This window comes from Bombina bombina, chromosome 7, assembly GCF_027579735.1.
Source record: "Bombina bombina isolate aBomBom1 chromosome 7, aBomBom1.pri, whole genome shotgun sequence".
Classification (NCBI taxonomy): domain Eukaryota; kingdom Metazoa; phylum Chordata; class Amphibia; order Anura; family Bombinatoridae; genus Bombina; species Bombina bombina.
In genome coordinates, this window is record NC_069505.1 from 439,116,918 (window position 1) to 439,143,688 (window position 26,771).

At 37.5% G+C, this 26,771-nt stretch overlaps 1 protein-coding gene across 1 annotated transcript in view; it reads right to left on the reverse strand.

Annotated features, from left to right (window-relative positions):
- Positions 1 to 250: 250 nt before the first annotated feature.
- LOC128666647 (cytochrome P450 2D15) overlaps positions 251 to 26,771 on the reverse strand; it is a 159,775-nt gene continuing 133,254 nt past the window's right edge. Inside the window, exon 9 of the mRNA XM_053721354.1 lies at positions 251 to 591. Coding sequence (XP_053577329.1) covers positions 413 to 591 — 179 coding nt within the window. The 3' untranslated portion in view covers positions 251 to 412. The remainder of the gene's footprint in view (positions 592 to 26,771) is intronic.

Sequence of the window (26,771 nt, forward strand, 5' to 3'; positions counted from 1 at the left end):
TCCACACATGTGCACGCTCCTGAGCTTACATCCCTGATTTTCAGCAAAAGTTGCCAAGAGAACATAGACAATTACATAAAAAAAAGTAAATTAGAACGTTGTTTAAAATTGCTGCTCTATCTGAATCATGAAAGAAACATTTAGGGTTTTATGTCCCTTTAACATTACAAGATGGTTTAGAGTGTTTTTATACCATGAAAGATTTAAAATCAGCACAAATTGCTAAAAATGAAAGAAATGCTGTTAGACCTGTTGCTAAATGTAGAATTTTATTGTGACAAAAAGCAGGAAGTTTTGTTAATACAATTGGTTTCCTGACAGGGAACATTAATGCTCTTTGCTTTCACGTGATTATCCCACCACCATCCTGAAGGCCAAATGACGCACTGATCCTGCCCGTGCCCATCTGGCATTAGCGCTGCTCAGCGCAGATACGGAAGGGTGCAGGACTGAGGCTAAATGTGTACACAGGGTCTTCCCGTGGCCTTGGCTCCTTGCTGGGAATGGAGAAGTTGAATTGTTGCAGGAGGGATGTAAACAAGAGGAAAAGGTCCATTTTGGCTAATTGCTCACCCACACATATGCGCCGGCCTGAGAAAAGGAGAAAAAGTCATCCATATTACATAGATAAACTGTCACAGCAAGGTCATTAGAGGGGGGGGGGTCCCTAATACGTACTGCAAAGACATTCCAATCAACCAAGTGCAAGGCAGCGGTATATACATGGGTTTGCCTCCCCTCTGTTGCCCTGTGAGTGTTAACTTAATGCCAGTGGGAAATGTAACAGAAAAGTATAAGTAAAAGGGTATTTTGTGGCAAAATAATGGTGATTATATTACAGCGTGAGTGATTGATAAGCAAAAGGACACAAAGGAAGGGAAGAAGATAAAGGAAAATTGTGAGGGGGGGGGGCATAATTTAATTTGTGCCAATTTACTTTTCTTGTCTTATCCTAAAATCAGCATTCACCAATTAAGAGCTTGTGTATCAATGTAAATAGAGAGAAACTTTATTTGGCTCCTTACACATAAAAAGACCATGCCCTTGCAGATCCATACTGAATATTCAGAGCTTAATGACAAGACCATGCCCCTGCAGATCCATACAGAATATTCAGTGCTTAATGACAAGACCATGCCCCTGCAGATCCATACAGAATATCCAATGCTTAATGACAAGACCATGCCCCTGCAGATCCATACAGAATATCCAGTGCTTAATGACAAGACCATGCCCCTGCAGATCCATACAGAATATTCAGAGCTTAATGACACACATGAGGTGTTGCTAGGTTAACAAACTGACCAGTGGAACATTACAGATGGTATATTATTTTTTAGCTTTTTTAAGGGAAGTCAGATTTTTACCCCTGCGCCAACAAACGTGCGTCCATCAGGAAATGGATTAGCCCATTTTCTTTATATAAAAGATAAGTACATAAATTAATTTAATAGGAGAGGACATGCGACAAAGAGACAAATGTATTATGCTTCTTTCCCAGCAGCCATCTGGAAAACTTGTTGTGCATATACAGCCTTGTTCCCTGCTGATAGAAGAAACAGATATCCCGTAGCTCACATTGGGTGCAGAACTACCATTGGTGCAGTGGCACTAGGGCCCAAGTGCTGGGGTCCCATAGCAGCCAGTCCATACATAGGAAAGTATACAAATTCGGCACTATCTGGCTACTTTTGCAAGTTATCAAACCTCTAACCGGTACGCTCGCGGCTATTTCGGCAAAGCGTACCTGGTTTTCAATCCGCCACCCTGGAGGCCGCGGATGCCTAGGAATCAATGGGAGTCTGAAAGCAGCGAAAGCTCATGTTCGATGCTGCCAGATATCCCATTGATTTATATGGTAGAAAACAAGTTACGTTTACACCTAACACCCTAACATAAGCCCCGAGTCTAAACACCGCTAATCTGCTGCCCCGACATCACCGCCACCTACATAATGTTATTAACCCCTATCACGCTGCTCCCGGACCCCACCGCCACTAAAAAAGTTATTAACCCCTATTCCGCCTCCCGGACCCCGCCGCCACCTACATAATGTTATTAACCCATATCCCGCCGCTCCCGGACATCGCCGCAATGAAATAAATGTTTTAACCCCTATCCCACTGCTCCCGGACCCCACCGCAACTAAATAAATTTATTAACCCCTATCCCTCCGCTTCCGGAGCCCACCGCAACTAAATAAAGTTATTAACCCCTATACCGACACTCCCGGAGCCCTCCGCAACTAAATAAATGTATTAACCCCTAAACCTCTGGCCTCCCACATCCCTACCACTTGCTAAACCTATTAACCCCTAAACCGCCAGCCCATCACATTGCCATAAACTAAATTAAGCTATTAACCCCTAAACCTAACAACCCGCTAACTTTATATTAAATATTAACTCATCCCTATCTTATAATAAATTTAAACTTACCTTTAGATTTAAATTAAACTATATTAAACTATTAATTAACCTACCCTAACTATTATACTAAAATTACATTAAACTATATTAAACTATTAATTAACCTACCCTAACTATTATACTAAATTACATTAAACTATATTAAACTATTAATTAACCTACCCTAACTATTATACTAAATTACATTAAACTATATTAAACTATTAATTAATCTACCCTATTATACTAAAATTACATTAAACTATATTACATATTTAAACACCTAACCCTACTCAAATTATTTAAATATACTATTAAATATTACTAAGTTACAAAAAACTAACAACTAAGTTACAAAAAAAAAACCCCCACTAAGTTACAAAAATAAAAAACACTGTTACACAAAATAAAAAATAAACTATCAAATATTTAAACCAATTACACCTAATCTAAGAGCCCTATGAAAATACCCCCCCCCCCAATAAGAAAAACCCCTAGCCTACAATAAACTACCAATGGCCCTTAAAAGGGCCTTTTGCGGGGCATTGCCCCAAAGAAATCAGCTCTTTTACCTGTAAATACAAATCCAATACCCCCCCAACAGTAAAACCCACCACCCACACAACAAACCCCCCCAAATAAAAATCTATCTAAAAAACCTAAGCTCCCTATTGCCCTGAAAAGGGCATTTGGATGGGCATTACCCTTAAAAGGACATTTAGCTCTTTTTTAGCCCAAACCCCTAATCTAAAATTAAAACCCACCCAATAAACCCTTAAAAAAACCTAACACTAACCCCCGAAGATCCACTTACAGTTTTTGAAGACCCGACATCCATCCTCAACGAAGCGGCAGAATTCCTGAGCGAAGGCGCCAGAAGTCTTAATCCAAGCAGGCCGAAGTCTTCATCCAAGCCAGCAGAAGTCTTCATCCAGACGGCATCTTCTATCTTCATCCATCCGGTGCAGAGCAGCTCCATCTTTAAGACATCCGGCGCGGAGCATCCTTTTCTTCCGATGTCTTCTGAACAATGAAGTTTCCCTTTAAATGACGTCATCCAAGATGGCGTCCCTTAGATTCCGATTCGCTGATAGAATTCTATCAGCCAATAGGAATGAAGGTTGAAAAAATCCTTTTGGCTGTTGCAATCAGAAGATGCCGTCTGGATGAAGACTTCTGCCGATTTGTTGAGGATGGATGTCGGGTCTTCAAAAACTGTAAGTGGATCTTCTGGGGTTAGTGTTAGGTTTTTATAAGGGTTTATTAGGTGGGTTTGGGCTGAAAAAGAGCTAAATGACTTTTAAGGGCAATGGGGAGCTTAGGTTTTTTAGATAGGTTTTTATTTGGGGGGTTGGTTATGTGGGTGGTGGGTTTTACTGTTGGGGGGTATTTGTATTTTTATTTACCGGTAAAAGAGCTGATTTATTTGGGGCAATGCCCCGCAAAAGGCTCTTTTAAGGGCCATTGGTAGTTTATTGTAGGCTAGGGGTTTTTTTTTATTTTGGGGGGCTTTTTTATTTTCATAGGGCTATTAGATTAGGTGTAATTAGTTGAAATATTTGCTAGTTTATTTTTTATTTTGTGTAACTTAGTGTTTTTTATTTTTTGTAACTTAGTGTTTTTTATTTTTTTCAACTTAGTTGTTAATTTTTTGTAACTTAGTTGTTAATTTTTTGTAACAGTAATATTTAATAGTAGATTTAAATAATTTGAGTAGGGTTAGGTGCTTAAATATGTAATATAGTTTAATGTAATTTTAGTATAATAGTTTGGGTAGGTTAATTAATAGTTTAATATAGTTTAATTTAATTCTAAAGGTAAGTTTAAATGTATTATAAGATAGGGATGTTAGGTTTAGGGGTTAATAGGTTTAGTAAGTGATAGTGATGTGGGAGGCCAGAGGTGTAGGGGTTAATACATTTATTTAGTTGCGGTGGGCTTGGGAGCAGCGGAATAGGGGTTAAACATTTTAGTATAGTGGCTGTGTTTAGTGACAGGGTATAAATAAAGTTGGGAAAAAGCCGAATAGCAGCGAGATCGATGACTGTTAGTTATCAACAGTCCGCTGCTCATCGCCCCGTACTTGGTGCGCTGCTTTTTGACAGCTATTTTTATAAATAAGGAGAGCGTATGCAGGTCTGCGCCCGCGATGTTAGGCGAGCATATTGGTACCGTTGAATGCAGCATAGTTGACGGCTTGATAAGTAGGCCTCTATGCCTCTGCAGACTGCTCCTTATCTCAGTTATATTAATATACTTTTTACCTCTGTAATTACCTTGTATCTAAGCCTCTGCAGACTGCTCCTTATCTCAGTTATATTAATATAGTTTTTACCTCTGATTACCGTGTATCTAAGCCTCTGCAGACTGCTCCTTATCTCAGTTATATTATAGACTTTTTACCTCTGTGATTACCTTGTATCTAAGCCTCTGCAGACTGCCCCTTATCTCAGTTATATTAATATACTTTTTATCTCTGTAATTACCTTGTATCTAAGCCTCTGCAGACTGCTCCTTATCCCAGTTATATTAATATACTTTTTACCTCTGTGATTACCTTGTATCTAATCCTCTGCAGACTGCCCCCTTATTTCAGTTATATTAATATACTTTTTACCTCTGTGATTAACTTGTATCTAAGCCTCTGCTGACTGCACCCTTATCTCAGTTCTTTTGATAGACATACAGTTTAGCCAATCAGTGCTGACTCATAAATAACTCAACGGGAGTGAGCACAATGTTATCTATATGGCACACATAAACCTGCACTGTCAAGCTGTGCAAAACTGTTAAAATACACTGAGATAAGAGACGGCTTTCAAGGGCTGAGAAATTAGCATATCAGTCTACATATGTTTAACTTTCAACAAAGAATACTAAGAGAACAAAGCAATTTTGATGCTAAAAGTACATTTGAAAGTTGTTTAAAATTGCTGATCTATCTAAATCATGAAAATTTAATTTTTACTTGACTGTCCCTTTAAATAAATAAAAAATCCTGAGATTTATATACTTGTCCATGAGAACAACTCGACTTACTTCTTTAGCAATGTCAGCTCAGAAACGGGTTTAAGCTCAACAAAAAACAACCACAATGAATTAGACCCAGAGGATTATAGCAATAACACTGTTAAACACAAATAGTTCACGGTGGTGCTATTGGAGAGACTTCCTGTATCTGCAGGATGGTGCTAGGGCTGAAATGTAAACGTGCTCTTGGCACAGTATGCGACAACTTGTGAATGGTCACAAACAAAAAACCAGGGTGAGGATAAGGTGAGCCTAACATCACAGAATAGGGTAAAGCTACATCAGAATATACCCAGACCTTCAGATGGGACATAAGGACCCAGGGCCGGTGTTACAATAAAGGCAGATTTAGTGACTGCCTAAGGGCACTCCTGAAGGGGGAGGTGCAAATTTTGTTGCATAATATTTTTTTAATTAATGTGTATATTTATTTTTAGCTGCCTAACTCATACTTTATATTAGGGAGCATGTGTGGTCAGGGCTGGATTTATAATTAGGCAGAGTAGGCATGTGCCTACAGGCGCACTCCATAGAGGGGCATTGTGCTACTGCTTGCCATTGACATACCATACACACCTACCTACTTGTAGCACTGAGCGTTTCACATGGTACTGCTCCTTTCTGGGCACTGAACATCTGCCTGTCTTATAATTATGTTTGAGTCAGACAACAGATTGGATAGTGCCTTTCTTTCATATCTATTTAGATTTCTCCTTTCAAGGTCAAATGATCTTATCTTTCAAGATCAGTCAAAACCAATTTTTTAAAGACATGAAGATGTGAATTACTAGGAATATGTGGTGAAAAGAGGAAATAGGCTGCATATCCGTTTGTATGACCCCATTTACAAGATGGTCTAATAAATCATCAGGATTAAGGATGATACTCCCTATTCCCTCTTAATGACATATTATTAGTCAAGATTGGTTTAAAATTGGTATCATTATTTTTTTTTTTGCCGCAAAATACCTCTGAATGGATAACTTCCTAATAAATGTATTTGTATTAACAAATAGATCAAAGATATTACCGGTATTAGAAGGGCATAAATTAAGTCCTCTATTTAGAACTCTCATTCCAGTACTAGTTGGCTCTCATTCAGACAGATTCAAGATACTCTCTCTTAGCTTTTTCAATTTGACCTTTTCGCTGGTTTTGGCCCTTCCCCTGCAGCTATGTTTGCGTATGATCTTTTTATTGGAGTTGATTAATTGAATTTCCTTATTGGGAACATTTCTAACAGGTTTTCTTCCCAATCCCTTAATTCAGATTCTTCAAATTTCTCACTTTCCCTGTCATAAAAATGTCCTTTTTATTTTATAATTTTTTAAATTGGATGTAGAGGCTATTAGAGGACCAAAGATCCTATCATGTCTCGACTGATCAGTGTTGATTCTATTATCATCACCACTACAAGGTCTAGGCCATAGATGGTAATTCTTCTTAAATACATAAAGTCAGTTACTGAAACAAAAAAAGAAAAGAAGGCTCTCCAATGGCACTATGAGGCCAATTTATTAAAGGTCTTGCAGACCTGATCCAACAGTGCGGATCAGGTCCGCAAGACCTCGCTGAATGCGGAGAGCAATATGCTCTCCATATTCAGCATTGCACCAGCAGCTCACAAAAGCTGCTGGTGCAACGCCGCCCCCTGCAGACTCGCCATCAGCAGGGGGGTGTCAATCAACCTGATCGTATTCAATCGGGTTGAATTCCGGCGATTCCTGTCCGCCTTATCAGATAGATAGGCCCCTATATCTCAATTTTCAGCCTATTTTCCCAAAGGAAGGATACTCACAAATGGTGCGCGAGCCGATATGCAGCGTAGTTTGTGGCAGTTTCAGCTCACAACTCAAGCTATCCTATATACGGCGCTGTCAGATGCTAAAGTGCCGTATGTCTGACAAACTAGCGATGTTCAGAAATCTGCATAAGTACAAATTTCTGGAGTCGCCAGTGACTTACGGCACTTTAGAAACTGCCGGCGCCTACAAAACCTGACTAAAGTATGAAATCACCCACACTGTCTAACACGCCTCCCAAACATAGCCCGACACGTATAACCCTCTATCCGCTATCCCCCCTCACTATCCTAACAATAAAATATGTATTAACCCCTAAACCGCCGCTCCCGGACCCCGCCGCCACCTAATAAAGTTATTAACCCCTAAACCGCTGCTCCCGGACCCCGCCGCCACCTAATATAGTTATTAACCCCTAAACCGCCGCTCCCGGACCCCGCCGCCAGCTATATTAAATCTATAACCCCCTAAAGTGAGCCCCTACCCCGCCGCCATCTATTTTAAAATTATTAACCCCTAATTTAATCCCCCTACCCCACCGCCACCAATATTAAATTATTTAACCCCTAATCTAATCCCCCTACACCGCTGCCACCTATATTAAATTATTTAACCCCTAATCTAATCCCCCTACACCGCAGCCAGCTATATTAAATTATTTAACCCCTAATCTAATCCCCCTACCCCGCCGCCACATATATTAAATTATTAAACCTCTAATCTAATCCTCCTACCCCGCCGCCACCTATATTAAATTATTTAACCCCTAATCTAATCCCCCTACCCCGCCGCCACCTATATTAAATTAATTAACCCCTAATCTAATCCCCCTACCCTGCCGCCACCTATATTAAATTATTTAACCTCTAATCTAATCCCCCTACCCCGCCGCCACCTATATTAAATTATTTAACCCCTAAAATACTAAACTATCCCTACCACTAAACCTAAATCTAACCCTACAAATAGCCCTGAAAAGGGCTTTTTGCGTGGCATTAACCCAAAGTAAACTGCTCTATTGCCAGTCCTTAAAAGGGCTTTTTGCGGGGCATGCCCCAAAGAATTCAGCTCTTTTACCAGCCCTTAAAAGGGCTTTTGGCGGGGCTTTGTCACAAAGTAAACTGCTCTTTTGCCTACAATCTAAATCCCCCTACACCGCCGCCACCTATAATAAATGTATTAACCCCTAATCTAATCCCCCTACACGGCCGCCACCTATATTAAATAGATTAACCCCTAATCTAATCCCCCTACACCGCCGCCAGCTATATTAACTATATTAACCCTAATTATATTAGGGTTAATATAGTTAATATAGTAATTATATTATATATATTAACCCTAATTATTTTAGGGTTAATATAGTTAATATCGTTATTATATTATATATATTAACTATATTAACCCTAATTATATTAGGGTTAATATAGTTAATATAGTTATTATATTATATATATTAACTATATTAACCCTAATTATATTAAGGTTAATATAGTTAATATCGTTATTATATTATATATATATTAAGTACAATAACCCTTTCTAACTCTAACATCCCTAACTAAACTCTTATTAAAATAAATCTAATATTAATATTATTAATTAAAATATTCCTATTTAAATCTAAATACTTACCTATAAAATAAACCCTGAGATAGCTACAATGTAATTAATAATTACATTGTAGCTATTTTAGGGTTTATATTTATTTTACAGGTAACTTGGTATTTATTTTAACTAGGTACAATAGCTATTAAATAGTTAATAACTATTTAATAGCTACCTAGTTAAAATAATTACCAATTTACCTGTAAAATAAATCCTAACCTAAGTTACAAATACACCTACACTATCAATAAATTAAATAAACTACAAATATCTAAACTAAAATACAATTTAGTTTAGTGTATTTAATTGTATTTTAGTTTAGATATTTGTAGTTGATTTAATTTATTGATAGTGTAGGTGTATTTGTAACTTAGGTTAGGATTTATTTTACAGGTAAATTGGTAATTATTTTAACTAGGTAGCTATTAAATAGTTATTAACTATTTAATAGCTATTGTACCTAGTTAAAATAAATACCAAGTTACCTGTAAAATAAATATAAACCCTAAAATAGCTACAATGTAATTATTAATTACATTGTAGCTATCTCAGGGTTTATTTTATAGGTAAGTATTTAGATTTAAATAGGAATATTTTAATTAATAATATTAATATTAGATTTATTTTAATAAGAGTTTAGTTAGGGATGTTAGAGTTAGATAGGGTTATTATACTTAATATATATATAATATAATAACGATATTAACTATATTAACCCTAATATAATTAGGGTTAATATAGTTAATATATATAATATAATAACTATATTAACTATATTAACCCTAATATAATTAGGGTTAATATAGTTAATATAGCTGGCGGCGGTGTAGGGGGATTAGATTAGGGGTTAATCTATTTAATATAGGTGGCGGCGGTGTAGGGGGATTAGATTAGGGGTTAATACATTTATTATAGGTGGCGGCGGTGTAGGGGGATTTAGATTGTAGGCAAAAGAGCAGTTTACTTTGTGACAAAGCCCCACCAAAAGCCCTTTTAAGGTCTGGTAAAAGAGCTGATTACTTTAGGGAAATGGCCCGCAAAAAGCCCTTTTAAGGGCTGGCAATAGAGCAGTTTACTTTGGGGTAATGCCACTCAAAAAGCCCTTTTCAGGGCTATTTGTAGGGTTAGATTTAGGTTTAGTGGTAGGGATAGTTTAGTAATTTAGGGGTTAAATAATTTAATAAAGCTGGCGGCAGGGTAGGGGGATTAGATTAGGGGTTAATTAATTTAATATAGCTGGCGGCAGTGTAGGGGGATTAAATTAGGGGTTAATTAATTTAATATAGCTGGCGGCGGTGTAGGGGGATTAAATTAGGGGTTAATAATTTTAAAATAGATGGCGGCGGTGTAAGGGGCTCACTTTAGGGGGTAGTTTAATGTATGTTGGCGGCGGGGTAGGAGCTCACATTAGGGGGTTATACTTTTATTGTAGGTGGCGGCGGGGTCCGGGAGCGGCGGTTTAGGGGTTAATAACTTTATTAGGGATTGCGGCAGGGGATCGCGGTTGACAGGTAGATAGACATTGCGCATGCATTAGGTTTTATTTAGCAGATCGCGGTTGACAGCTAGATAGACATTGCGCATGCGTTAGGTTTATTTTGTAGCTAGTTTAGGGAGTTACTACGGCTGCTTTTTGTGGCGAGGTGAAAATGGAGTAGAATTTCTCCATTTTTGCCACGTAAGTCCTTACGCTGTATATTGGATACCAAACTGCGCTGGTTTGGTATACCTGCCTATGGCCCAAAAAACTACGGGCGACGGCAGAAATATACGAGCGTAACTTCTAGGTTACGCCGTATATAGGATACCAAACCAGCGCAAAATTCCGCGTCGCCGGCATTTGCGGGCGACGCTGCATATCGGATCGGGCCCATGGAGTGCACTTATCACAAAAGTAGGGTGGGGTTTGATATGATATTTAGTATATTAGGTCCATATATTTTGGTTACCCATTCGGCTAGATTACGTGTTTTGCTGTACAGCTATACCACTGGAAAATTGGCCATAGCGCATGGAATTGCCAGAATGCATATTACAAGTCGCAGCGGTATAGTTATACCACAAGCATTTTAGCCTCTAATGCAACGTACATTCCGCAATAAAAGAAATGACGTTTGAGTGCAGAATTTTCATAGCGCCAGTATTACAGGTCGTGCAGTCTGGTTAAAATGCTTGCATTACAGCCTATACCGACACGATCCATACCACCATCTGAGACCAGTAGTTATGGATTTTGCAAAACAAAAATGTTTCACAAAACTCATAACTAAACTGTTACAAAGTACAATAACACCCATAAACTACCTATTAACCCCTAAACTGCTGCCCTCCTGCATTGTAAACACTTTATTAAACTTAACCCCTAATCTGCTGCCCACCCAAATCACGACTATTAAAGTGACAGTCTAGTCAAAATTAAACTTTCATTATTCAGATAGGACATGTAATTTTGATTAACTTTCCAAATTACTTTTATCATCAAATTTGTTTTGTTATCTTGGTATTCTTAGTTGAAACTAAACCTAGGTAGACTCATATGCTAATTTCTAAGCCCTTGAAGGCCGCCTCTTGTCACATGCTTTTTAAATTGCTTTTCCCAACAAGAGACTGATAGTTCATGTGGGTCATATAGATAACACTATTTCCCTGCCCGGGGAGTTATTTAAGATTTAGTACAACACAGTACTAAATGCAAGTCAATACATAATAAATAGTTCCAGTCATGTGATCAGGGGGCTGTCAGAAGATGCTTAGATACAAGGTAACCACAGTGGTAAAAAGTGTATTAATATAACTGTGTTCATTATGCAAAACTGCAAAAAGAATAGCTAATAAAGGGATTATCTGCCTTTTAAAACAATACAAATTCTATTGTAGACTGTCCCTTTAAATAAACCTATTAACCACTAAACCACCGGCCCCCCACATTGACAACACTATAATAAAGTATTAACTTAAAGTATCATCGCCCTCAAGGATAGCTCCGCTCCATGCCACCGGGATGAAGATAGAAGATGTCCCAGACACGGATGAAGGTGTTGCCGCCTGGATGAAGATGGATGTACCCTACCTACTGTATATGTTTTATTCCTCTTAGCAGAACCTGAGACCAGAGAAACAATACTATACCCTACCTACTGTATGTGTTTTACTCTTCTTAGCAGATCCTGAGACCAGAGAAACAATACTATACCCTACCTACTGTATGTGTTTTATTCCTCTTAGCACAACCTGAGACCAGAGAAACAATACTATACCCTACCTACTGTATGTGTTTTACTCTTCTTAGCAGATCCTGAGACCAGAGAAACAATACTATATCCTACCTATTGTATATGTTTTATTCCTCTTAACAGATCCTGAGACCAGAGAAACAATACTATACCCTACCTACTGTATGTGTTTTACTCCTCTTAGCAGAACCTGAGACCAGAGAAACAATACTATACCCTACCTACTGTATATGTTTTATTCCGCTTAGCAGAACCTGAGACCAAAGAAACAATACAATATCCTACCTACTGTATATGTTTTATTCCTCTTAACAGATCCTGAGACCAGAGAAACAATACTATACTCTACCTACTGTATGTGTTTTACTCCTCTTAGCAGAACCTGAGACCAGAGAAACAATACTATACCCTACCTACTGTATATGTTTTATTCCTCTTAGCAGAACCTGAGACCAGAGAAACAATACTATACCCTACTTACTGTATGTGTTTTATTCCTCTAAGCAGAACCTGAGATCAGAGAAACAATACTATACCCTACCTACTGTATGTTTCTACTCCTCTTAGCAGAACCTGAGACCAGAGAAACAATACTATACCCTACCTACTGTATATGTTTTATTCCTCTTAACAGATCCTGAGACCAGAGAAACAATACTATACCCTACCTACTGTATGTGTTTTATTCCTCTTAGCAGAACCTGAGACCAGAGAAACAATACTATACACTACCTACTGTATGTGTTTTACTCTTCTTAGCAGATCCTGAGACCAGAGAAACAATATTATATATCCTACTTACTGTATATGTTTTATTCCTCTTAGCAGTACCTGAGACCAGAGAAGCAATACTATACCCTACCTACTGTATGTGTTTTATTCATCTTAGCAGTACCTGAGACCAGAGAAACAATACTATACCCTACCTATTGTATGTGTTTTATTCCTCTTAGCAGTACCTGAGACCAGAGAAACAATACTATACCCTACCTACTGTATATGTTTTATTCCTCTTAGCATAACCTGAGACCAGATAAACAATACTATACCCTACCTACTGTATGTGTTGTATTCCTCTTAGCAGAACCTGAGACCAGAGAAACAATACTATACCCTACCTACGGTATATGTTTTATTCCTCTTAGCAGTATCTGAATCCAGATAAACAATATTATACCCTACCTACTGTATGTGTCTTATTCCTCTTAGCAGTACCTGAGACCAGAGAAACAATACTATACCCTACCTACTTTATGTGTTTTATTCCTCTTAGCATAACCTGAGACCAGAGAAACAATACTATACCCTACCTACTGTATGTGTTGTATTCCTCTTAGCAGAACCTGAGACCAGAGAAACAATATTATATATCCTACTTACTGTATATGTTTTATTCCTCTTAGCAGTACCTGAGACCAGAGAAGCCATACTATACCCTACCTACTGTATGTGTTTTATTCATCTTAGCAGTACCTGAGACCAGAGAAACAATACTATACCCTACCTATTGTATGTGTTTTATTCCTCTTAGCAGTACCTGAGACCAGAGAAACAATACTATACCCTACCTACTGTATATGTTTTATTCCTCTTAGCATAACCTGAGACCAGATAAACAATACTATACCCTACCTACTGTATGTGTTGTATTCCTCTTAGCAGAACCTGAGACCAGAGAAACAATACTATACCCTACCTACGGTATATGTTTTATTCCTCTTAGCAGTATCTGAAACCAGATAAACAATATTATACCCTACCTACTGTATGTGTCTTATTCCTCTTAGCAGTACCTGAGACCAGAGAAACAATACTATACCCTACCTACTTTATGTGTTTTATTCCTCTTAGCATAACCTGAGACCAGAGAAACAATACTATACCCTACCTACTGTATGTGTTGTATTCCTCTTAGCAGAACCTGAGACCAGAGAAACAATACTATACCCAACCTACTGTATGTGTTTTATTCCTCTTAGCAGAACCTGAGACCAGAGAAACAATACTATACCCTACCTACTGTATGTTTTTATTCCTCTTAGCAGAACCTGAGACCAGAGAAACAATACTATACCCTACCTACTGTATATGTTTTATTCCTCTTAGCAGAACCTGAGAAACAATACTATGCCCTACCTAATGTATGTGTTTTACTCCTCTTAGCAGAACCTGAGACCAGAGAAACAATATTATACCCTACCTATTGTATGTGTTTTACTCCTCTTAGCAGTACCTGAGACCAGAGAAACAATACTATACCCTAACTATTGTATGTGTTTTATTCCTCTTAACAGATCCTGAGACCAGAGAAACAATACTATACCCTACCTACTGTATGTGTTTTACTCCTCTTAGCAGAACCTGAGACCAGAGAAACAATACTATACCCTACCTACTGTATATGTTTTATTCCGCTTAGCAGAACCTGAGACCAGAGAAACAATACTATATCCTACCTACTGTATATGTTTTATTCCTCTTAACAGATCCTGAGACCAGAGAAACAATACTATACTCTACCTACTGTAAGTGTTTTACTCCTCTTAGCAGAACCTGAGACCAGAGAAACAATACTATATCCGACCTATTGTATATGTTTCATTCCTCTTAACAGATCCTGAGACCAGAGAAACAATACTATACCCTACCTACTGTATGTGTTTTACTCCTCTTAGCAGAACCTGAGACCAGAGAAACAATACTATATCCTACCTACTGTATATGTTTTACTCCTCTTAGCACAACCTGAGACCAGAGAAACAATACTATACCCTACCTACTGTATATGTTTTATTCCTCTTAGCAGAACCTGAGACCAGAGAAACAATACTATACCCTACTTACTGTATGTGTTTTATTCCTCTAAGCAGAACCTGAGACCAGAGAAACAATACTATACCCTACCTACTGTATGTTTTTATTCCTCTTAGCAGAACCTGAGGCCAGAGAAACAATACTATACCCTACCTACTGTATATGTTTTATTCCTCTTAACAGATCCTGAGACCAGAGAAACAATACTATACCCTACCTACTGTATGTGTTTTACTCTTCTTAGCAGATCCTGAGACCAGAGAAACAATACTTTATCCTACCTACTGTATATGTTTTATTCCTCTTAACAGATCCTGAGAACAGAGAAACAATACTATACCCTACCTACTGTATGTGTTTTATTCCTCTTAGCAGAACCTGAGACCAGAGAAACAATACTATACCCTACCTATGGTATATGTTTTATTCCTCTTAGCAGTATCTGAAACCAGATAAACAATATTATACCCTACCTACTGTATGTGTTTTATTCCTCTTAGCAGATCCTGAGAACAGAGAAACAATACTATACCCTACATACTTTATGTGTTTTATTCCACTTAGCATAACCTGAGACCAGAGAAACAATACTATACCCTACCTACTGTATGTGTTGTATTCCTCTTAGCAGAACCTGAGACCAGAGAAACAATACTATACCCTACCTACTGTATGTGTTTTATTCCTCTTAGCAGAACCTGAGACCAGAGAAACAATACTATACCCTAACTACTGTATGTTTTTATTCCTCTTAGCAGAACCTGAGACCAGAGAAACAATACTATACCCTACCTACTGTATATGTTTTATTCCTCTTAGCAGAACCTGAGAAACAATACTATGCCCTACCTAATGTATATGTTTGATTCCTCTTAGCAGAACCTGAGACCAGAGAAACAATATTATACCCTACCTACTGTATGTGTTTTACTCCTCTTAGCAGTACCTGAGACCAGAGAAACAATACTATAACCTACCTACTGTATGTGTTTTACTCCTCTTAGCAGAACCTGAGACCAGAGAAACAATACTATACCCTACCTACTGTATATGTTTTATTCCGCTTAGCAGAACCTGAGACCAGAGAAACAATACTATATCCTACCTACTGTATATGTTTTATTCCTCTTAACAGATCCTGAGACCAGAGAAACAATACTATACTCTACCTACTGTATGTGTTTTACTCCTCTTAGCAGAACCCGAGACCAGAGAAACAATACTATACCCTACCTACTGTATATGTTTTATTCCTCTTAGCAGATCCTAAAACCAGAGAAACAATACTATACCCTACCTAATGTATGTGTTTTATTCCTCTTAGCAGATCCTGAGACCAGAGAAACAATACTATACCCTACCTACTGTATGTGTTTTATTCCTCTTAGCAGATCCTGAGACCAGAGAAACAATACTATACCCTACCTACTGTATGTGTTTTACTCTTCTTAGCAGATCCTGAGACGAGAGAAACAATACTATATCCTACCTACTGTATATGTTTTATTCCTCTTAACAGATCCTGAGACCAGAGAAACAATACTATACCCTACCTACTGTATGTGTTTTACTCCTCTTAGCAGAACCTGAGACCAGAGAAACAAAACTATACCCTACCTACTGTATATGTTTTATTCCTCTTAACAGATCCTGAGACCAGAGAAACAATACTATACCCTACCTACTGTATGTGTTTTACTCTTCTTAGCAGATCCTGAGACCAGAGAAACAATACTATACCCTACCTACTGTATGTGTTTTACTCCTCTTAGCAGATCATGAGACCAGAGAAACAATACTATATCCTACTTACTGTATATGTTTTATTCCTCTTAGCAGCACCTGAGACCAGAGAAGCAATACTATACCCTACCTACTGTATGTGTTTTATTCATCTTAGCAGTACCTGAGACCAGAGAAACAATACTATACCCTACCTACTGTATATGTTTTATTCCTCTTAGCATAACCTGAGACCAGAGAAACAATACTATACCCTACCTACTGTATGTGTTGTATTCCTCTTAGCAGAACCTGAGACCAGAGAAACAATACTATACACTACCTACGGTATATGTTTTATTCCTCTTAGCAGTATCTGAAACTAGATAAACAATATTATACCCTACCTACTGTATGTGTTTTATTCCTCTTAGCAGTACCTGAGACCAGAGAAACAATACTATACCCTACCTACTTTATGTGTTTTATTCCTCTTAGCATAACCTGAGACCAGAGAAACAATACTATACCCTACCTACTGTATGTGTTGTATTCCTCTTAGCAGAACCTGAGACCAGAGAAACAATACTATACCCTACCTTCTGTATGTGTTTTATTCCTCTTAGCAGAACCTGAGACCAGAGAAACAATACTTTACCCTACCTACTGTATGTTTTTATTCCTCTTAGCAGAACCTGAGACCAGAGAAACAATACTATACCCTACCTACAGTATATGTTTTATTCCTCTTAGCAGAACCTGAGAAACAATACTATGCCCTACCTAATGTATGTGTTTTACTCCTCTTAGCAGTACCTGAGACCAGAGAAACAATACTATACCCTAACTATTGTATGTGTTTTATTCCTCTTAACAGATCCTGAGACCAGTGAAACAATACTATACCCTACCTACTGTATGTGTTTTACTCCTCTTAGCAGAACCTGAGACCAGAGAAACAATACTATACCCTACCTACTGAATGTGTTTTACTCTTCTTAGCAGATCCTGAGACCAGAGAAACAATACTATATCCTACCTACTGTATATGTTTTATTCCTCTTAACAGATACTGAGACCAGAGAAACAATACTATACCCTACCTACTGTATGTGTTTTACTCCTCTTAGCAGAACCTGAGACCAGAGAAACAATACTATACCCTACCTACTGTATATGTTTTATTCCGCTTAGCAGAACCTGAGACCAGAGAAACAATACTATATCCTACCTACTGTATATGTTTTATTCCTCTTAACAGATCCTGAGACCAGAGAAGCAATACTATACTCTACCTACTGTTTTTGTTTTACTCCTCTTAGCAGAACCTGAGACCAGAGAAACAATACTATACCCTACCTACTGTATATGTTTTATTCCTCTTAGCAGAACCTGAGACCAGAGAAACAATACTATACCCTACTTACTATATGTGTTTTATTCCTCTTACCAGAACCTGAGACCAGAGAAACAATACTATATCCTACCTACTGTATATGTTTTATTCCTCTTAACAGATCCTGAGACCAGAGAAACAATACTATACTCTACCTACTGTTTTTGTTTTACTCCTCTTAGCAGAACCTGAGACCAGAGAAACAATACTATACCCTACCTACTGTATATGTTTTATTCCTCTTAGCAGAACCTGAGACCAGAGAAACAATACTATACCCTACTTACTATATGTGTTTTATTCCTCTTACCAGAACCTGAGACCAGAGAAACAATACTATACCCTACCTACGGTATATGTTTTATTCCTCTTAGCAGTATCTGAAACCAGATAAACAATATTATACCCTACCTACTGTATGTTTTTATTCCTCTTAGCAGAACCTGAGACTGGAGAAACAATAATAAACCCTACCTACTGTATGTGTTTTACTCTTCTTAGTAGATCCTGAGACCAGAGAAACAATACTTTATCCTACCTACTGTATATGTTTTATTCCTCTTAACAGATCCTGAGACCAGAGAAACAATACTTTATCCTACCTACTGTATATGTTTTATTCCTCTTAACAGATCCTGAGACCAGAGAAACAATACTATACCCTACCTACTGTATGTGTTTTATTCCTCTTAGCAGAACCTGAGACCAGAGAAACAATACTATACACTACCTACTGTATGTGTTTTACTCTTCTTAGCAGATCCTGAGACCAGAGAAACAATACTATATCCTACTTACTGTATATGTTTTATTCCTCTTAGCAGCACCTGAGACCAGAGAAGCAATGCTATACCCTACCTACTGTATGTGTTTTATTCCTCTTAGCAGTACCTGAGACCAGAGAAACAATACTATAACCTACCTATTGTATGTGTTTTATTCCTCTTAGCAGTACTTGAGACCAGAGAAACAATACTATACCCTACCTACTGTATATGTTTTATTCCTCTTAGCATAACCTGAGACCAGAGAAACAATACTATACCCTACCTACTGTATGTTTTTATTCCTCTTAGCAGAACCTGAGACCAGAGAAACAATACTATACCCTTCCTACGGTATATGTTTTATTCCTCTTAGCAGAACCTGAGAAACAATACTATGCCCTACCTAATGTATGTTTTTTACTCCTCTTAGCAGAACCTGAGACCAGAGAAACAATATTATACCCTACCTACTGTATGTGTTTTATTCCTCTTAGCAGTACCTGAGACCAGAGAAAAAATACTATACCCTAACTATTGTATGTGTTTTATTCCTCTTAGCAGAGCCTGAGACCAGAGAAACAAATCTATACCCTACCTACTGTATGTGTTTTATTCCTCATAGCAGAACCTGAGACCAGAGAAACAATGTTATACCCTACCTACTGTATGTGTTTTACTCCTCTTAGCAGAACCTGAGACCAGAGAAACAATACTATACCCTACCTACTGTATATGTTTTATTCCTCTTAGCAAAACCTGAGACCAGAAAAACACTACTATACCCTACTTACTGTATGTGTTTTATTCCTCTTAGCAGAACCTGAGACCAGAGAAACAATACTATACCCTACCTACTGTATGTTTTTATTCCTATTAGCAGAACCTGAGACCAGAGAAACAATACTATACCCTACCTACTGTCTATGTTTTATTCCTCTTAGCAGAACCTGAGAAACAATACTATGCCCTACCTACTGTATGTGTTTTACTCCTCTTAGCAGAACCTGAGAAACAATACTATGCCCTACCTACTGTATGTGTTTTACTCCTCTTAGCAGTACCTGAGACCAGAGAAACAATACTATACCCTAACTATTGTATGTGTTGTATTCCTCTTAGCAGATCCTGAGACCAGAGAAACAAAACTATACCCTACCTGCTGTATGCGTTTTATTCCTCTTAGCAGTACCTGAGACCAGATAAACAATACAATACACTACATACTGTATGTGTTTTATTCCTCTTAGCAGTACCTGAGACCAGAGAAACAATACTATACCCTACCTACTGTATATGATTTACTCTTATTAGCAGAACCTGAGACCAGATAAACAATACTATACCCTAACTAATGGAGCCTGAGAAAAGAGAAACAATACTATACCCTACCTACTGTATGTGTTTTATTCCTCTTAGCAGAACCTGAGACCAGAGAAACAATATGATACCTACCTACTGTATGTGTTTTATTCATCTTAGCAGATCCTGAGACCAGAGAAACAATACTATGCCCTACCTACTGTAGGTGTTTTATTCCTCTTAGCAGATCCTGAGACTAGAGAAAACATAATTTATGTAAGAACTTACCTGATAAATTAATTTCTTTCATATTGGCAAGAGTCCATGAGCTAGTGACGTATGGGATATACATTCCTACCAGGAGGGGCAAAGTTTCCCAAACCTCAAAATGCCTATAAATACGCCCCCCACCACACCCACAATTCAGTTTAATGAATAGCCAAGAAGTGGGGTGATAAGAAAGGAGCGAAAGCATCAACGAGGAATTGGAATAATTGTGTTTTATACAAAAAAAAAATCATAACCACCACAAGAAAAGGGTGGGCCTCATGGACTCTTGCCAATATGAAAGAAATTAATTTATCAGGTAAGTTCTTACATAAATTATGTTTTCTTTCATGTAATTGGCAAGAGTCCATGAGCTAGTGACGTATGGGATAGGAAATACCCAAGATGTGGAACTTCCACGCAAGAGTCACTAGAGAGGGAGGGTTAAAATAAAAGACAGCCAATTCCACTGAAAAATGAATCCACAACCCAAATCAAAAGTTTCAATCTTTATAATGAAAAAAACTGAAATTATAAGCAGAAGAATCAAGCTGAAACAGCTGCCTGAAGTACTATTCTACCAAAAACTGCTTCTGAAGAAGAGAAAACATCAAAATGGTAGAATTTAGTAAAAGTATGCAAAGAAGACCAAGTCGTTGCTTTGCAAATCTGATCAACAGAAGCTTCATTTTTAAAAGCCCAGGAAGTAGAAACTGACCTAGTAGAATGAGCCGTAATCCTCTGAGGCGGGGATTAACCCGATTCCAAATAAGCATGATGAATCAAAAGCTTTAACCAAGATGCCAAAGAAATGGCAGAAGCCTTCTGACCTTTCCTAAAACCAGAAAAGATAACAAAATAGACTAGAAGTCTTTCTGAAATCTTAGTAGCTTCAAAATAATATTTCAAAACTCTCACCACATCCAAAGAATGTAAGGATCTTTCCAAAGAATTCTTAGGATTAGGACACAAGGAAGGGACAATAATTCCTCTACTAATGTTGTTAGAATTCACAACTTTAGGTAAAAATTTAAATGAAGACAGCAAAACCACCTTATCCTGATGAAAAATCAGAAAAAGGAGACTCACAAGAAAGAGCAGATAATTCAAAAACTGTTCTAGCAGATGAGATGGCCAAAAGGAACAATACTTTCCATGAAAGAAATTTAATGACCAAAAAATGCATATGCTCAAACGGAAGAACCAAATTAAGACTCCAAGGAGGAGAAATTGGCTTAATGACAGGCTTGATACGAACCAAAGCCTGAACAAAACAATGAATATCAGAAAGATTAGCAAATGTTTCTGTGAAAACAGCACAGAAAGAGCAGAGATTTGTCCTTTCAAGGAACTTGCAGACAAAAAACCCTTATCCAAACCATCCTGAAGAAACTATAAAATCCTAGGAATTCTAATAGAAAGCCAAGAGAATTTATGAGAAGAACATCATGAGATGTAAGTCTTCCAAACTCGATAATAAAACTTTCTAGACACAGATTTACGAGCCTGCAACATAGTATTAATCACTGAGTCAGAGAAACCTCTATGACTAAGTACTAAGCGTTAAATTTCCATACCATCAAATTAATAATTTGAGTTCCTGACAGAAAAAATGAATGTTAAGATATAAGGTCTGCCCTTAATGGAAGTGACCAAGTTTGGCAACTGGACATCCGAACAAGAACCATATACCACAACCTGTGCGGCCATGCTGGAGCCACCAGCAGCGCAAAAGATTGCTCCCTGATGATTTTGAAAATCACTCTTAAAAGAAGAACCAGAGGCGGAAAAATATAGGCAGGTTGCATACACTGCTTCCACCTGAGGATCCCCGGACCTGAAAAGGCACCTGGGAAGTTCCTTGTTTAGATGAGATGTCATCAGATCTATTTCTGGAAGCCCTCACATCTGAGCAATTTGAAAAAACACATCTGGGTAAAGAGACCATTCTCCCGGATGTAAAGCTTGATTGACGGAGATAAACCACTTCCCAATTGTCTATACCTGGGAAATGGACCGCAGAAATTAGACAGGAGCTGGATTTAGCCCAAGCAAGTATCCGAGATACTTCTTTCACACCCTGATGATTGACATACGCCACAGTTGTGACATTGTCTGTCTGAAAAACAATAAACGTCTCTCTCTCAAAAAGAAGCCAAAACTGAAGAACTCTGAGAAATGCACGGAGTTCCAAAATATTGAATGGTAATCTCGCCTCCTGAGATTTCCAAACCCCTTGTGCTGACAGAGATCCCCAGACAGCCTCCCAACCTAAAAGACTCGCATCTGTAGTGATCATGGTCCAGGTTGGATGAACCGAAGAGACCTGTAGAACTATATGATGGTGATCTAACCACCAAGTCAAAGATAGTTGAACATTGGGATTCAAAGATATAAAAAGTGATATCCTAGAATCCCCGCACCATTAATTCAGCATAAAAAACTGGAAAGGTTTCATATGAAAATGAGCAAAGGGAATCGAATCCAATGCTGCAGCCATAAGACCTAAAACTTCCATGCAAATAGAAACTGAAGGAAATAATAGAGACTGAAGGTTCCGACAAACGGAACCCAATAAAATTGTCACTTGTCTGTTAGAGACAAAGACATTGACACAATCTATCTGGAAACCTAAAAAAGGTGACCCTTGTTTGAGGAATCAAGGAGCTTTTGATAAAAAGATCCTCCAACCATGTCTTGAAGAAACAAAAAAAGTTGAATCATATGAGATTCCGCAGAACGAAAAGGTCCAAATAAGGAAACACTGAGAACCTTGAAAAGATTCTTAGAGCTGTTGCTAGACCAGAAGGAAAAGCAACAAATTGGTAATGCTTGTCAAAAAAAGAGAATCTCAGAAAATGAAAATAATCTGAATGAAAACAGAAAATGAAGATATGCATCTATTGTATCTATTGTAAACAAATAATGCCTTCGCTAACCAAAAAGCAGAATAGACCATATAAACACCATTCTAAAAGATGGTACTCTTATATGACAATTCAAAAGGTTTTCTATCTTTGGTACAATGAATAGTTTTGAACAAAACCCCCAAACCCTGTTCCAAAAATGGAACCGGTATAAATACCCCAGAAAACTCCAGGTCTGAGCAGCGCCTTGAGCCCCAACGGGTGACCAGCCGCGCTTCACAAGTACTCAGTACATACAGGTCTGAAACACACTTCAGGAAAGTGCGAGCCTTTACTGGAATAGCTGGAATATGTTAGAGAAAAAAAGACTTCTCACAGGCGGTTTTACTCTGAATCCTATTCTCCCAATCTAAGAAGTTTGGACCGAATTGAACCAAACAAATTTTTTTTAAAAAGTCTTAACCTGCCCCTTACCAGCTAAGCTGGAATAAGAACCGCACCTACATGCAAATTTGGGGGGCTGACTTTGATCTTTTAAATGGCTTAAATAGAATTAAGAAAACTTCCAATTATAAACATGTTACTTGGGGAAGAATTAGGATTCCGTTCCTTAGTAAGAACAAAAACTAATATAAGCTTAAGATTTATTCTTAGAACTCAATCTTGAAGCAAAAAAACACCCTTCCCCAGAGTAAAAGTTGAAGAATTGAATCCAAATGTGAACCAAATAATTGATTACCTTGGAAAAAAAGAAATATGGAATTTAGAAATCAAATTAGCATTCCAAGATTTAAGTCACAAAGTTCTTCTAGCTAAAATAGCTAAAGACATAGATTAAACCTCATTTTTGAAAATATCAAAAAAATGACGACACAAATGAAATTATTAGCATGTTGATCAACTTAACAATGCTAAACAAATCATAATCCGATACTTGTTGCACTAAAGTATCCAACCAGAAAGTTGAAGCAGTTGCAACATCAGCCAAATAAATTGCAGGTCTAAGAAAAGTACCTGAAAAATAAATAATTTTCCTTAAATAAGATACAAGTTTTCCATCTGAAGGAAAAAAATAAATACTATTTGCTATAGGAATAGTAGTATGTTTAGCAAGAGGAGAGATAGCCCCATTAACTTTGGGGATCTTTCCTCAAAACTTAAAACTAACTGCCGGCAAAGGATACAATTTAAAAACCTTAAAGAAGGAATAAAAGAAATTCCCAGCCTATTCTATTCCCTAGTATCAGGAACTGGAAAAAAACATCTGAAGAAACCACAGAAGGTTAATAAGCAGAATTTAAATGTTAGCTAGTCTTAAAATCAAAAGAACTAGTCACTTCATTATCCAAAATAATCAACACCTTTTCAACAAAGAACGAATGTACTCTAAAAATAAAAAAAGTAGATTTGTTAGTGTCAATATCTGATGAAGAATATTCTGAATGAGAAAAAACATCATCAGAGAAGGATAATTCAGTATGTTGTCGGTCATTTGAAACTTCATCAACTAAATGAGAAGTTTAAAAAAAAAATTTTTTATTAGAAGGCGGGATGGCAGACAAAGCCTTTAGAATAGAATCAGAAAAATATTTTTATAAATTCCTAAGTATATCTTGTACATTAGATATAAAAAGAATAGCAATAGATAATGCATAAATACTAATGGACTCTGCATGTAAAAGTTTATCATGATAACTTATTACAATACAAACCATAGCTAAAGATAAAAATGCATAACATTAAAATAAATGAACTTAGCTTTGGTAGGACTGATATCAGTCATCAGGAATCCAGTAGTATTTTCTGATACAGGAACAGTTTTTTTTTTTTGGGATATCTTGCAATATGTAACAGAAAAAACAACATATAAAGCAAAAATATCAAATTCCTTAAATGACAGTTTCAGGAATGGGAAAAAAATGCAAACAGAACAGGCCTCTAGAAACCAGAAGCAACTAAAAAATCAGACTTAAATAATGTTAAAAATCTGGCGCCAAGAATGACTCCCACATATTTTTTGGCGCCAAAAACGTCTGCAACAAACACGAGAGTCAAAAATGATGCAACTACGTGAAAACTTCCGGCGTCAACTACGACGCCGGAAATGACGTCATTGACGTCAGACAAACGTCAATCTCGCGCCAAAAAAGTCTTGCGCCAAAAATGACGCAACAAATTCTAGCATTTTTGCACCCGCGAGCCTAACAGCCCGCAATTTAAAGGAAAAAAGTAAATTGAAAATTTTAGGTAAGAAAAAAATTTCATTCATATGCATTTTCCCAAAAAATGAAACTGACAGTCTGAAAGAAGGAAAATAAACTGATTGACCTGAATCATGGCAAATATAAGTATAAAACATATATTTAGAAATTTACATATAAAGTGCCAAACCATAGCTGAGAGTGTCATAAATAAAATAAGACTTACTTACCCAAAGACACTCATCTACATAAAGTAGATAGCCAAACCAGTACTGAAACGAGAATCAGTAGAGGTAATGGTATATAAGAGTATATCGTCAATCTGAAAAGGGAGGTAGGAGAAGAAATCTCTACGACCGATAACAGAGAACCTATGAAATAGATCCCCTAGAGGAAGACCATGGTATTCAAATACTCTCTTCACATCTCTCTGACATTCACTGCACTCTGAGAGGAAAACCGGGCTTCAGCCTGCTGCGATGCGCATATCAACGTAGAAATTTAGCACAAACTTACTTCACCACCTCCATGGGAGGCAAAGTTTGTAAAACTGAATTGTGGGTGTGGTGGGGGGCATATTTATAGGCATTTTGAGGTTTGGGAAACTTTGCCCCTCCTGGTAGGAATGTATATCCCATACGTCACTAGCTCATGGACTCTTGCCAATTACATGAAAGAAACAATACTATACCCAACCTACTGTATGTGTTATACTCTTCTTAGCAGATCCTGAGACCAGAGAAACAATACTATACCCTACCTACTGTATGTGTTTTATTCCTCTTAGCAGATCCTGAGACCAGAGAAACAATACTATACCCTACCTACTGTATGTGTTTTATTCCTCTTAGCAGAACCTGAGACCAGAGAAACAATACTATACCCTAACCTTACCTACTGTATGTGTTTTACTCTTCATAGCAGACCCTGAGACCAGAGAAACAATACTATACCCTACCTACTGTATGTGTTTTATTCCTCTTAGCAGATCCTGAGACCAGAGAAACAATACTATACCCTACCTACTGCATGTGTTTTACTCTTCTTAGCAGATCCTGAGTCTAGAGAAACAATACTATACCCTGCCTACTGTATGTGTTTTATTCCTCTTAGCAGTACCTGAGACCAGAGAAACAATACTATACACTACCTACTGTATGTGTTTTATTCCTCTTAGCAGATCCTGAGACTAGAGAAACAATACTATACCCTACCTACTGTATATGTTTTATTCCTCTTAACAGATCCTGAGACCAGAGAAACAATACTATACCCTACCTACTGTATGTGTTTTATTCCTCTTAACAGATCCTGAGACCAGAGAAACAATACTATACCTACCTACTGTATGTGTTTT